This window comes from Sipha flava, unplaced genomic scaffold, assembly GCF_003268045.1.
Source record: "Sipha flava isolate LNK unplaced genomic scaffold, YSA_version1 286_pilon_pilon, whole genome shotgun sequence".
Lineage (NCBI taxonomy): Eukaryota > Metazoa > Arthropoda > Insecta > Hemiptera > Aphididae > Sipha > Sipha flava.
The window spans coordinates 113,294-125,954 of record NW_020272954.1 but is presented as its reverse complement, the minus strand read 5'-3'; the positions used below and the strand labels follow the sequence as shown (position 1 = coordinate 125,954).

General features: G+C 30.3%; 1 protein-coding gene across 2 annotated transcripts in view; it reads right to left on the bottom strand.

Moving 5' to 3' along the window:
- The window catches only part of LOC112685676 (lysosomal alpha-mannosidase-like), a 39,888-nt gene extending 27,679 nt beyond the window's left edge, over positions 1–12,209 (bottom strand). For both annotated transcript variants that reach the window (XM_025557614.1, XM_025557615.1), the window contains exons 1-4: positions 11,910–12,209; positions 5,571–5,673; positions 4,041–4,122; positions 3,791–3,976 (exon numbers count right to left, since the gene is read on the bottom strand). In XM_025557614.1, the coding sequence (XP_025413399.1) occupies positions 3,791–3,976; positions 4,041–4,122; positions 5,571–5,673; positions 11,910–12,032 (494 nt within the window). In that variant the 5' untranslated portion in view covers positions 12,033–12,209. The remainder of the gene's footprint in view (positions 1–3,790; positions 3,977–4,040; positions 4,123–5,570; positions 5,674–11,909) is intronic.
- Between the last annotated feature and the right edge of the window lie 452 nt (positions 12,210–12,661).

Here is a 12,661-nt window from a genome sequence, read left to right as displayed (position 1 = left end):
CGCACCAACTGATGAAAAAGATGAAAAAGAAAAAGAGCTCTTCTATACCATATTGGAAGACATGTATGAGTCTGCAAAGGGAAACATTATTCTAGTTTTGGGTGACTTCAATGCAAATGTAGGACGAGAAAAATATTACCGGGACATAATTGGAAATCATAGCCTACACGAGTTATCGAATGACAATGGTACTAAGCTAGTAAATTTCGCGGCTAGAAAGGGCCTAGTTGTTAAAAGCACGATGTTTCCACGGAAAGATATACACAAGTATACCAAATGGGCTTTATAAAACCAGATAGATCACATACTTATAAATAACCGTTATAAGAATAGCATAAAGAATATAAGAATATAAAGAGGAGCTGACTCAGACTCTGATCACTTGCTGTTAGGATGCTGGAAGAAAGTAAAATTTAAGAAAAAGAAAAACTGCAAACCAACAAGGAGGAATAACTATAATATTGATAAATTTAGTGAAAAAAGGATATGTGAAGAATATAAGAGCAAGAAAGACAATATTCTAAAAAGAAAGCAAAGTGCTAATGAATCTGTAAATGAGACATGGGAACATATAAAGGTAATTGTAAATGATGTGTCTATGAGAGTTATTGGTAGGACGAAGTCAACATCTAAACCTTGGTTTAACAAATTATGTAAAGAAGCAATTAAGAGGAGGAAATTGGTAAGACAAAAATGGCTAGAGGACATAAATAATAACTAAACCTTAGAAAAGTATAGACACCGTCGGAGGGAAACTAGTAAAATTTTAAGATGTAAAAAGAGGAAATACGTAAAAGGAATGATTGATGGCACAGAGATGGAATATAGAAGCAATAGAACAATTGATCTGTATTAAAGAGTAAAAAACCTTAAAGGAAACTACAGAAAAAAGTTGAGATTTTTAAAAACGATGATGGATCATTGATAACCATAGAGGAAGAATTGGCCACAATATGGGCAAATTTCTTTGACAAGCTTTTAAACTGCGAAGAGCCAAGCCAAATTTTCTCTCCCAGCCGGAACACCAGCGATAATCAACAATGCCTAAGTCCGTCTTTAGAAGAAATCAAGTACCAGATACAAAATTTAAAGAATCACAAATCACCTGGAGAGGACAGGATAGTAGTAGAATTGATAAAGAATGGTGGAGAGGAACTGATTCAAAGAATATGGAAAATCATCACTTAAGTATGGGGAACAGAAGAAATACCTGAAGACTGGAAAACGACGATGATGTGTCCCATATATAAGAAGGAAGATAGAAAGGACTGCAACAGTTACCGGGGAATAGCACTCTTTAATGTAGCATATAAAATATTTACTAGCTGCATTCTATCAAGGATGAAAGAGACATCTGAAAATGTAGTTGAATATCAAAGTGGTTTTAGGCCAGGTAGATCGACAACTGACCAAATATTCATTGTCAGAAAACTTTTACAAAAAATATAGAAATGTATATACTTTTTGTCAATTTCCAAAAAGCATATACTAGCCTACACCGAGAAAGTCTAATTAGTACTTTAACGTGTTAGGCACATTTCTAATCAAATAACTATCCATGAGTATATATTTGATAATACTTTCTTTATTACTTTCAATGAAACTTATAAATGGTAAGAGTAATATTACATTTAAATTAAAATGTTGACTTAAGCTTGTAAAATATGTTTTATAAATTTTAATTTATGTTTCAAGTACTTTAACTTTATTAAGCATAAATTAATTTCTCTCATTAATTTTATTTATGTACTGTCAGCGACCTAAATAGAGCGTCAGGATAAATATTACACCAAAGTTATGTAAAGAAATAGTATATATTTAACAACAAAAAATAATTTATAAAATTTAATACACGGCGGTATTTACGAACGAGCACAGCGTCGCGCACACGACTGCGGAAAATAAAAGGAAAGAGCATGTGTGGTTGTCTTATCTCTAGCGACGGCGGAGGGTAGGGTAGGTAGCACAGCAGTACTAACTAAATCATTCTGTCCTGCATGAAAAATATTTTATTATTTTGAATAAAAGCAATTACTATTTCGATATATATATAAAAAAAAAAATGTAGGCTGCAAAAAACGTCAAAGATATTTATTTGTAAAATATTGATTTACATCCACCACAATTGATAAAATCAATATATCATACAAAATAAAATATTTTTTAATTATTTAAAAAGTGAAAAATTGTATCCATCTAACCCAAAGCCAAACATTTTATCGAACTTTTAATGTGTTTTTCGAAAAATCCTTTCTTAGTTATTAATAATAACAATTATTATTAGTGCACAAATATATCCAGTAATAAATATATTATATTTTATATAAATTATATTAATTTAACATTTCAAATGAATCAGTTTTGGCTTTAAACAGACAACAATGAGTAAGTAATAGTTAAATTTTTTGTACAGAATATTCTGAGTCTCGATCGATTCAAAACTTTTATACTTCGAATTAATAACTTAGTCTCTTGAAAAACCTATAGTATTTGAAGAAATCATATGTATTTCAGTTTCTTTTATAAATGAAAATTTATAAATTATGAGACAGCAGATAAACACTTCACCAATTTTTATATTTTTAACCGGAATCTCTATAATTCGAATTTAATATAAATTAATTAATCTTGATCAAAATTAATATAAGTTCAAATATATTTAAGTATATAATAAATCTCACGACTTTTTGAATTCGCACCGAGCAAATTGTATATAACTATTTCCTGTTTCCGTTACTCGACGTTGAAAGCGTGGCCGCGGCGTGTTTCGCCACTATTACAGTGGACAATATTTTGATCACCAGATTATTAGTAATCTCACGGAAAATCTCCCATAGTTATTCGAGTACTCGAGACTACATTTGGTCGTGCGCGTGGTTGCAATTCGACAACGATAACGTCGAAAACGCAACGGAGTGCGTAAGCAAAATAGACAACTACTTCGCGAGACGCTATTTTGTCGCACATTAATATACGAAGACTTGTGGTGATAGAGAGAGGAGGGAGCCGTTTACGATTACCCTCGATAAGACTATAACAGTTAATGTAACCATATACATGGAGCTCGGTTAAATGTCGTCGTGTTAGACGCAGAATTTTTGCCATAGCAGTAAATAAACAATACTAGTTCGAAAGTATTTTACAAGTTTTTTTTTTTCTAATTTTATCAACGAATATTTTGCGAGTTTACTCTGTCTTACGAAAAAAATAAATAAAAGTTATAACCAATGTCAATGAAAATGTTAACCTACAAATCGCAACGAACAAATTCACTACTTTATATAAAAAAAATGTCGATTTGTAAAACAATGTTTTCTCGTGAAAACACTGAATTTAATCGTTATAAATTTATGAATTTTCAATTAAATAAATTATATTTGATTGGAAGCGAGGCTTATAGATTGATTTTGATTTTAGAAAATTAAATTTAACGTGGTTGATGTTGGTCTTACAACAACTTGATTAGTGGATTTTATCGTACTATTATTATTAGAAAAAACATAACCGCTAAAAACCCATTTAGTATATTGAACAAATAGTTCTGTATGTAACCGAAGTCATGTTTTTCGGCTAAGAATTCATTTGATAATAAAATAATTAAAGACCCATAATACGGTTTTCCGTAAGTAATACGGTTTACCGTAAGTTTCAAAATAATCTCAGTTTATATCTCATAATCACGAATCAAATTTTAAGACCATCACGATAAAAACAAAACTCTGTGTCTCTATATATTATTATATTTTCCAATGATTAAATTAACTTAAAGTGATTCTTAGCACATCATTACCTTAAGCCCCAAGTGAATTGATCTACAATCGATAAATAATTAGAAGCAGCTTCGTCGTTCATACTCCAAGCACCTCCAATGAACTCCAATCGTCCAGATCTTACAAGATCTCTGACGATATCCTGCGTTTCCTCAGATTGATCAACCCACCATTTCCAGAAAAACGCAGTCTCTACATAGATAAACCTAATGTGACATATGAAATGTTATAAGTTTCATTCAATATTTCTAAATGTCTTATTTTGTGTACCTCTTGTTCGGGTCTTTAGACAGTTCGGAAACCACGGAGTCTAAGATAAACTGCACGCCAGCCAATTGAATGGAATTATTTGCTGAAATAATAAGTAATATAAAATGCAAATATATCAATAATTTAAATATTTAAATGTTTTAAATTCGTATAAACTTATAATCTTATTAATTATAACTTTTATAATTGAGTCCTAAACTACTATAATTTAAATTAAATTTGGACCATAACTTTTGAATTTAACAACTATATTGATTGTTCCAACTATCCCTCACCGTCCATGGTTCAACGACTTGGGGCTATCTAGAAAATCGATTGTCGCTTTCATTCGCCTTCGAATAGGACACAGTCTTCTTCCCCACCATGCCTTTAAGCTTTCTTTAAACTCTTCTCCTCTTTGTACGTGACATCATGTTGACACCGTCTGCGACTTTAATCATATCATCTTTCAATGCCCATCCCTACTTCCCAACTGACTTCTCCTTTTCTCACTCCTATCTTCTTTTGGTTATATCACTCCCGACGCCAATCTTCTACTTAATTCCCGTTCCATATCTGTTATCCACTCCATCATAAATTTCATTTACTCCGCTGGCTTCTCAATCTAATTAAATTGTTCTACATATATTTTATAGGTAAGATTGTTAATATTATTATTATTCACTAATTAATACCTTTGTTATTTTCGTTATGTAATCGCTTTGCTGTAATGTGCAAACAAAGGCAAATTAAAAAAAAAAAAAAAAAAAAAAAAAAAAAACTATATTAGCTGAGCATAATGTAATCTAAAACCTAAACTAAATATTAACTTTATGTCTCTCGATATTTATTTGAGAATAAATTTTCATTTTAAACCCTTAAATTGAAATTTATAGAATTTAATTTTTAAAAAAATAATTTTTCAAACCAAAACTTAAAATATTAGTTTAATAAATTGAATATTATATTTTATTTTATGCTAATTTTAAAGTTTATGTAACATTTATTTAAAATTCAATAGTATAACACAAATATACATAGTACTTACATGTAGCACTTAAAAAATACATTGAACATTTAAAATGTCTCATGTATAATTTTACAAATTTAAAGTTTAAATTATTCAATTTTTTTATAAATTTCATATATTCGAAATATTCGACATTTTTTTTGTATCAAAAATTCATAAAACTTAAAAATCATAAAATAGTTTATCAAGAATTTAGTTATTTATTATTCATAAAAAAAAAATTATCTTCATATATTCAAAATGTATAAAATAATGAATTATTTAATTATAATTATTATTATAATATATATATATATATATATATATATATATATATTATTTATATTATATAATTATTCAATTATTTAATTAAATATATTTCAAATTACACAGTTCATGTATCACTCAAATACATTAAATCTATTAAACCATCTACAATATAACTTGAAATTGAAAGTTAAATCGTTTTATTCGTTGAAACAGACCAAAGTTTTCAGATTTCTTAAATAAGCAAAACAAATTTATTTTAAATTCATAATTACTGCCAAAATAATATTGATCGATGGTTTTCAGCCAACCAACATCGTCGTGTGAATGCGGTATAAAGTGCACGTTGAGATAGCCGTCCTTCACCGGATGACAAGACTGAAAAATATAAATTCATAAAATAGTAAAATATTCATCCAGTTAAATATATGTTCACCGTTATGTTGTTAAACATATATAAATCGTAGCGCGCGTCATTGTTTGTCTATTGAAGAATTCTAGGAATTCGCGTGTACCGCGGTTTCTATGAAGTACTAAAAGACGGGATTTCGCAAATTCTACATCTCACCAAAATTACGACAAATTAATTGGTTCATTATAAACTATATTTTTTTTAGTATTATAAAGTTTTAAAAGCTTATCCGTTAATGTTTCACTTGCTATTAAATGTATGAGTGCAAATATAACTAAACCATACGTATAACGGTCTGTGTAACACTAAAACAGTTACGATCGCTTAATTTTTATGACAAATACAACGTTTAACGGTCCAAATCATCGATAAAACATCGTAACCATAAACAGATCATGAAACACTATTATATGGTTTGTAAATTATACGCAACACAAGTATTGAAGGATGTGAACTCTTCCATTTTCAAATCGATTGTAACAATATATACTCGTACGAGTACACTATAAATATAATCAAAGGGAACCTGTTCTTTTCGATTCACAATTATTTATCGTAAATTATACGTTGCGAATCTGAACCTAATATCTCCTGCTTTTAAAGTATACATTTATTCGTATAGATTTGGGTTAAAACATTAATCTAAAATTTACCGTTTCAAACACTGTATTTAAAACGTGATCCGTGCGCTGTGTGGCCTGTTGCACATATAAGAGGAAAAGTAATAAAAATAATATATATGTTAGGCACAGATACAAGGGGAAGGAGCTTATGGGAGCTGAAGCTTCCCCCTCCCTTAGACATTAAGTAGAACCATATCGGACATAGGTATTTAAAATATTAAAAAATTAGACCTATTAATGGACTTTGTATAAATCGAAATGCTCAACGAATTATGGCAGTAACTCCCTTTACTATCCCCCCTCCTTTTTTTAATTTCTAGATCCACGACTGATATTAGTGAATTTTGTTAGAAGTAGATCGTCTAGGCATCGACTGACTGAAATTAATTAATATCGTACTGCAAACGTAGAGAACTATATTGCATCGGAAATCGAAAGAAAACTTATTGGTATAAAATATTAGAATAACGAATTCCATAATATAAACTACATCCATTTAAGATAAAAACTATCTGAACATTGATGAATATAAATGGTTAATATATTTATCATTTGTAGTACGTATTGAATTTCGCGTCTTTTTTCTCTCTGTATTAGAGGAGTAATGAAAGAACGTCTAACGTAATTGCATTATTTTAAAAACTCAAAACGGTGAATAAAAAATTTTATATCTTATTAGACTATTGAACGGCTACTACAAAATTGTTATCGTGGACAGTAATAAACGGGTATCGACTTAATACGATATTTTATAATATTTCTATGGAGAAATTCAATATTTATATGATCATAATATTCTTATTGTGATTGAAAATCATATGAAAATGTATATTCGTCTATATTACAGTTTTTAATAAAATTCTGAAATGCACACAATTTTCTTAAATAGTTTTTCAATGTTTAATAACAAGAATAAAATAACAATAATATACGAAATCGGTACTAATAAAATATATATTATTATTATTGATTATATTGTACATTATACGAGTATAGTGTAATATATGTCCAAGGTGCAAGATCTATTATAAAATACTTTACGATTTCGATAACCTATTCCAAACATAAGTTTCAAATACACTTTTAAGATTAAAATACTTGTTATCAGTATTTGATATAATTTAATAATATAATAATAATATAATCATATAACTTGATAATAATTTGTTCTAATGGAACATGAACTATAAATTGAAAACGATGATGTTTTTATAATATTGTATAGTTAAAATTGTTAACTATAACGTATACGTTATCGTTTAACGTATGCATCCAACATGTGATAACAAATTAACGTATTTTAAAGTTTCAACAATTTGAATCATTACGGATTTTACGGAAAACAATCGTTAATAATCGATACATTTTATATCGATCTTTGCCGTAATATCAGAAGGTAAACTATGTATTAATACATAGATATATAACAATTAACCCTACGTCTAAACCCGTCTAGAATGCGATGGACTCGTAGCATAATACACATTTGTGACTTAATTATACATACTATGAACTTAATTATTTACAATTGATTTTAAATGTTGTGTTGTTAAATTCTATACCAAGCGTACAGACGCGCACGACAATTGTGTGACTCCCTTAATGGATGGTCAAAACTTTTGTGCTAAGACCGAACGAGTGTAAAATTATTTATAATTTTTATAATACAACTAGAAAATAAACTTGAAAAACATCTCGTTTTTAGCAGTAATAACGGAGTGTATTCACTACGAATAATAATAATTTTCGGTAATTATACTGTACCCAAAGATTGTGCACATTTTAAGAAAAGAAAATAATACAATTAACGTCGTTGTAAAATAATCATAGTTGTATTAAAATAAATGAGCAAGAATACATATTTTTAAATTTAAATATTTGTCACGGAGACGTGACACATGATTGAATTGGTACGATGTCCAGTGGCGTATTTTCGAGGTAAGGGAGGACGGGGGTCTTGCTACGAAGAAATAGAGCAGTGGTTCTTAACCGGTGTTCCGCGGAACACAGGTGTTCCGTGGACTTCGTATAAGTGTTCCGCCAAAATTTTAAAATCAGTGAAAAAAAAATTTCTTTCAAAAATAGAATCATTTTAGGTTTTGTTGGTTTATTTTTGTACACAAAAACGTTATCGTTAACTTTCGAATAATATAATGTGTCAGTATACTACTATACTATATAATATATTAATATACATTATTATTATTATATTATACGATAATCTCCACCATACTGCGATAACATACGTATAGATATTGACAATTTTATTTTCTGCACTAATAAAAGTTATAAAATACATTAGTATTAGTACGTTGCCCACGGTTATCAACGTTAGACGCGTGTACAACTTCGTAAATAAGGATTCTGTTATTTTTTTAAGTAAGCACAATTTGAAATTTATTTAGTTAATTAATTTAATTTGTAACGACCATTTTAATAACAAAATGGACAAATTTCTTAAACGGAAACATGATTCTGGTACTGATAGTGCAAGTACAAATACAAGCAATGTCAATGATGAGAATAAAATAAAAAAGGTCAATAGACAATATTGCAACGATTATTTAAATTTTGGGTTCACTTATGTTGACGAAAATGATTGTCAAATTCCCCTTTGTGTGGTTTATGGGGAAAAGTTGTCTAATAGCGCAATGGCGCCAGCGAAATTAAAACGGCATTTTTCATCTAAGCACGCCAATCTCCAGTCTAAAGAAAAAAATTATTTTGAAAGGTTGTTGAATAATCAAATGAATCAAAGAAAACATTTTAAAAAAATTGTAACAATATCTGATAAAGCACAAATCGCATCTTATAAAGTTGCCGAAATAATTGCAAAACAGTTAAAACCACACACCATAGCAGAGAGTTTGATTTTACCGGCATGTTCAGAAATAGTTCAAATTATGTTTGGCGATGATGCAAAAAAAGAAATTATGAAAATTCTGCATTCAGACGATACAATAAAAAGCAGAATTATACACATGTCAGATGATATTGAGAAAACTGTCACTAACAAGCTTACTACTAATAAACTATATTTCGCTTTGCAAATTGACGAGTCTACTGATATCAGTGGTATAGCTCACGTACTAGGATTTGTTCGTTTCATTGATGAAAATAAAATTGTGAATCAATTTTTATGCTGTAAACAACTTACTGAACATACTACAGGACAGAATGTTTTTGATTCAATTTCGTCATATTTAGATAAATTTAATATAACATGGGACCAATGTGTAGGAATCTGCACCGATGGAGCTCCTTCAATGGTTGGTTCTATTAAAGGATTTACAACATTAGCGAAGAAAAAAAATCCTAATATCATATCTACACATTGTTTTTTACACCGAGAATCACTTATTTCGAAAACATTACCTATTACATTAAAGTCTGTATTGGATAAAATTGTAAGCATGGTTAACTACATAAAATCGTGTCCATTACAATCACGCCTATTTAAAAAACTGTGTGAATCAATGGAAGCTCAGCACGTATGTTTACTTTTACATTGTGAAGTAAGATGGTTATCGCGAGGTAAAGTTCTAAATCGAATTCTGGAACTTAAGAATGAATTGTTGATGTTTTTTCAAAACGAAGGTAACACTGTTTTTATATCTTTTCTTACAGACGATATTTGGTGTGTTAAAATGGCATATTTAGCTGATATTTTTAATTATTTAAATAGCGTAAATGCTGGTATGCAAGGTAAAAACGAAAATATTCTTACATCCATGGATAAACTATTAACATTTAAAAAAAATAAATCTTTTTGGAGAACGCGTATAATTCAAAAAAATACGGTAGACATGTTTCCTTCAATTAAAAATAATAATGAAATAATTCCTATTATAACAGAACATTTAGCATTATTAGAAGAAAAAATCACGAAATACTTTCCTGAATTAAATATTGAAAAGTATGATTGGATACGAAATCCATTTTCTACCATCAACACGTCAAGTTATGGATTTACGTTAGAAGAAGAGGAAGAATTCATAACGCTCACAACAGATCGAACTCTAAAAATAAAATTTTCCGAAATAACAGTAGAAGAATTTTGGATTTTAGTTCAAACCGAATTTAAAAAAATTTCTGAAAAAGCAATTTCAATATTATTACAATTTTCAACCTCATACTTATGTGAGCTTGGATTTTCAACACTGACGAATATCAAAACAAAGAAACGAGAAAGGCTGACAAATATTGAAGAGGAAATGAGAGTAGCAATATCGTACATACGGCCAGATATTGAAAATATCTGTAAAAATCATCAGGCACAAATATCTCATACAAAGTATTCAATTTCAAATTTTTAAATTTTTTTTAACTTTTTTTATTATTTTATTATTTTTTAGTGACTAACACTAACATGTATGGCATGCAAACAATTTTATGCTATACATTCATTGTTTAATATATTAAAAAATTAAAAATGTATGTACTACTATTTTATTTTACGGTTGTGTTCCGCGAAAATCTTGTAAAATGTTAAGTGTTCCGTCATTCGAAAAAGGTTAAGAACCACTGAAATAGAGGAAGAAAGATAATTATTTCATATGATTATAATGTTTTTTTTTTACAAATATTTGTATAATATTATAATTATTAATTTATACTTTACATGTATTTTTTAAAGTATTATAAAATCATTCAATTTTAAAAAAATTATATACCCTCCTTCAAAAAAAAAAAAACAATTTAAAATACGCCACTGACGATAACATATGAAAAAGTTTTTGCGTTATTTGCGTTATGGGTGGACTAAAGTAAATAAAAAAAAATCTCTAATAATATTTCTATAACACGTATAAAATTCAACGGAGTTTAAGTTATTGTCGAGATTAAATCTTGATTTTTTAGAGTGATAATACGTATATTTCATTAACATTATCAAGAAAAACATATTTTTAATACTTTTTTATATTACTAAAATTATTATTATAAAATGTCAGGTTTCTTAGGTTTTTTGGCTAGTTTGTTAATAATTTCATTGACTTTTCTTTAATTCAATATGGCTTTAAAGAAAAATGGTTTTAGTGTACGATATATTTAATTCATTACCTAACATCTTCATTATTCACCGTTTCTTTATTTTCTTCCACTAATTTTCTCTTCAAATGATTACATCGTATAGAAAAAAAATATTTTTTAATAGCTAATCCCGAAGACATTGCTTACAAATGGTGAACATTTAACCACAGTAAAATTAAAAACAAATACATATAACAGAAAAAACGTTGAAATATTTTGTAAAGACAACAGGCTAAAATGATTTGAACTGTTAACCTTTATCGCTTAGAGACCAAAATCATTTTCATCCACAAATATTTTATACAGGGCCACGGTTTGAGTTATAATATTCTATTGTACGTTATTATCTTGGGTATTTTTTACATTAGCGGCTCTCGTTATAAAATTAAAGCCGACAACAACCGTATTAATTATAAGTACCAATCGGGGTTGTAAAGTACTGTTTCGAACAAACGAGAAAAAAAATGTTCGTGCGAGGAGCAGTGGTAATGGGTCCTCCGACCACGACGACCGGACCGAAAAGACATGTTTCGAAAATACTACTGTACCTCGTATCCGCATTTATCGCCGGGTTCAGGTTTTCTCCAGGGCGACGCGTACGCAGTGGCCGCGCAGACGGCGAGCAACAGCAGTGGTGCCGCGCCGACGGCCGGGGAACGGCGGCGACGCATGACGTTCCGAACGAGGTCGGGGTAGGTGAAAGATCGCGCGAAAAACCGACGTCGGACACGGTTCGGCGAATACCCAGTTAAAGACTAACGTAGTTCGCGTTCATCGGCTGCTGCAACGACGTTAAGGCTGATGCCAGGCCGTCTACGGTGGTCGACTGATCCGGGGACCGGACGTTCAGACCGGTATTATAGTGCGCTCGTCCACCGGTTCTCGTCGCTCCCCCCCCCCCCCCGTCACGGCACAGTTAACGCGCTCGGCGCGCGTCATGTCGGCTCCGCCGCGCGACCTTTGACTTCGACCCGTTCTCCGCGCCAGCGTTCGGAAACGATTAAACCATAACCACCGTTGCACACGACACTGTATCGTATATTGCGACTGCCAGAAAGGAGAAAAAATAAAAAAGACGTCCAAATAGTAAAAAACAATCGGACTTCTAATGAATGCGTGTGCCGTACGCGCGATTATTGCTCAATATTGTGGTATTGTATACAAGGCAGGACGGCAGTCGGCGAGAACGCAACAAGTACGTCCCTAATTATTATCTCGGACGTTTTGCGCGCAATTTTCTACTCTCCCCCTCCACATGATCCTTGCTCGCGGCATCGCTTTATTCCGCCTGGTCGAGGAA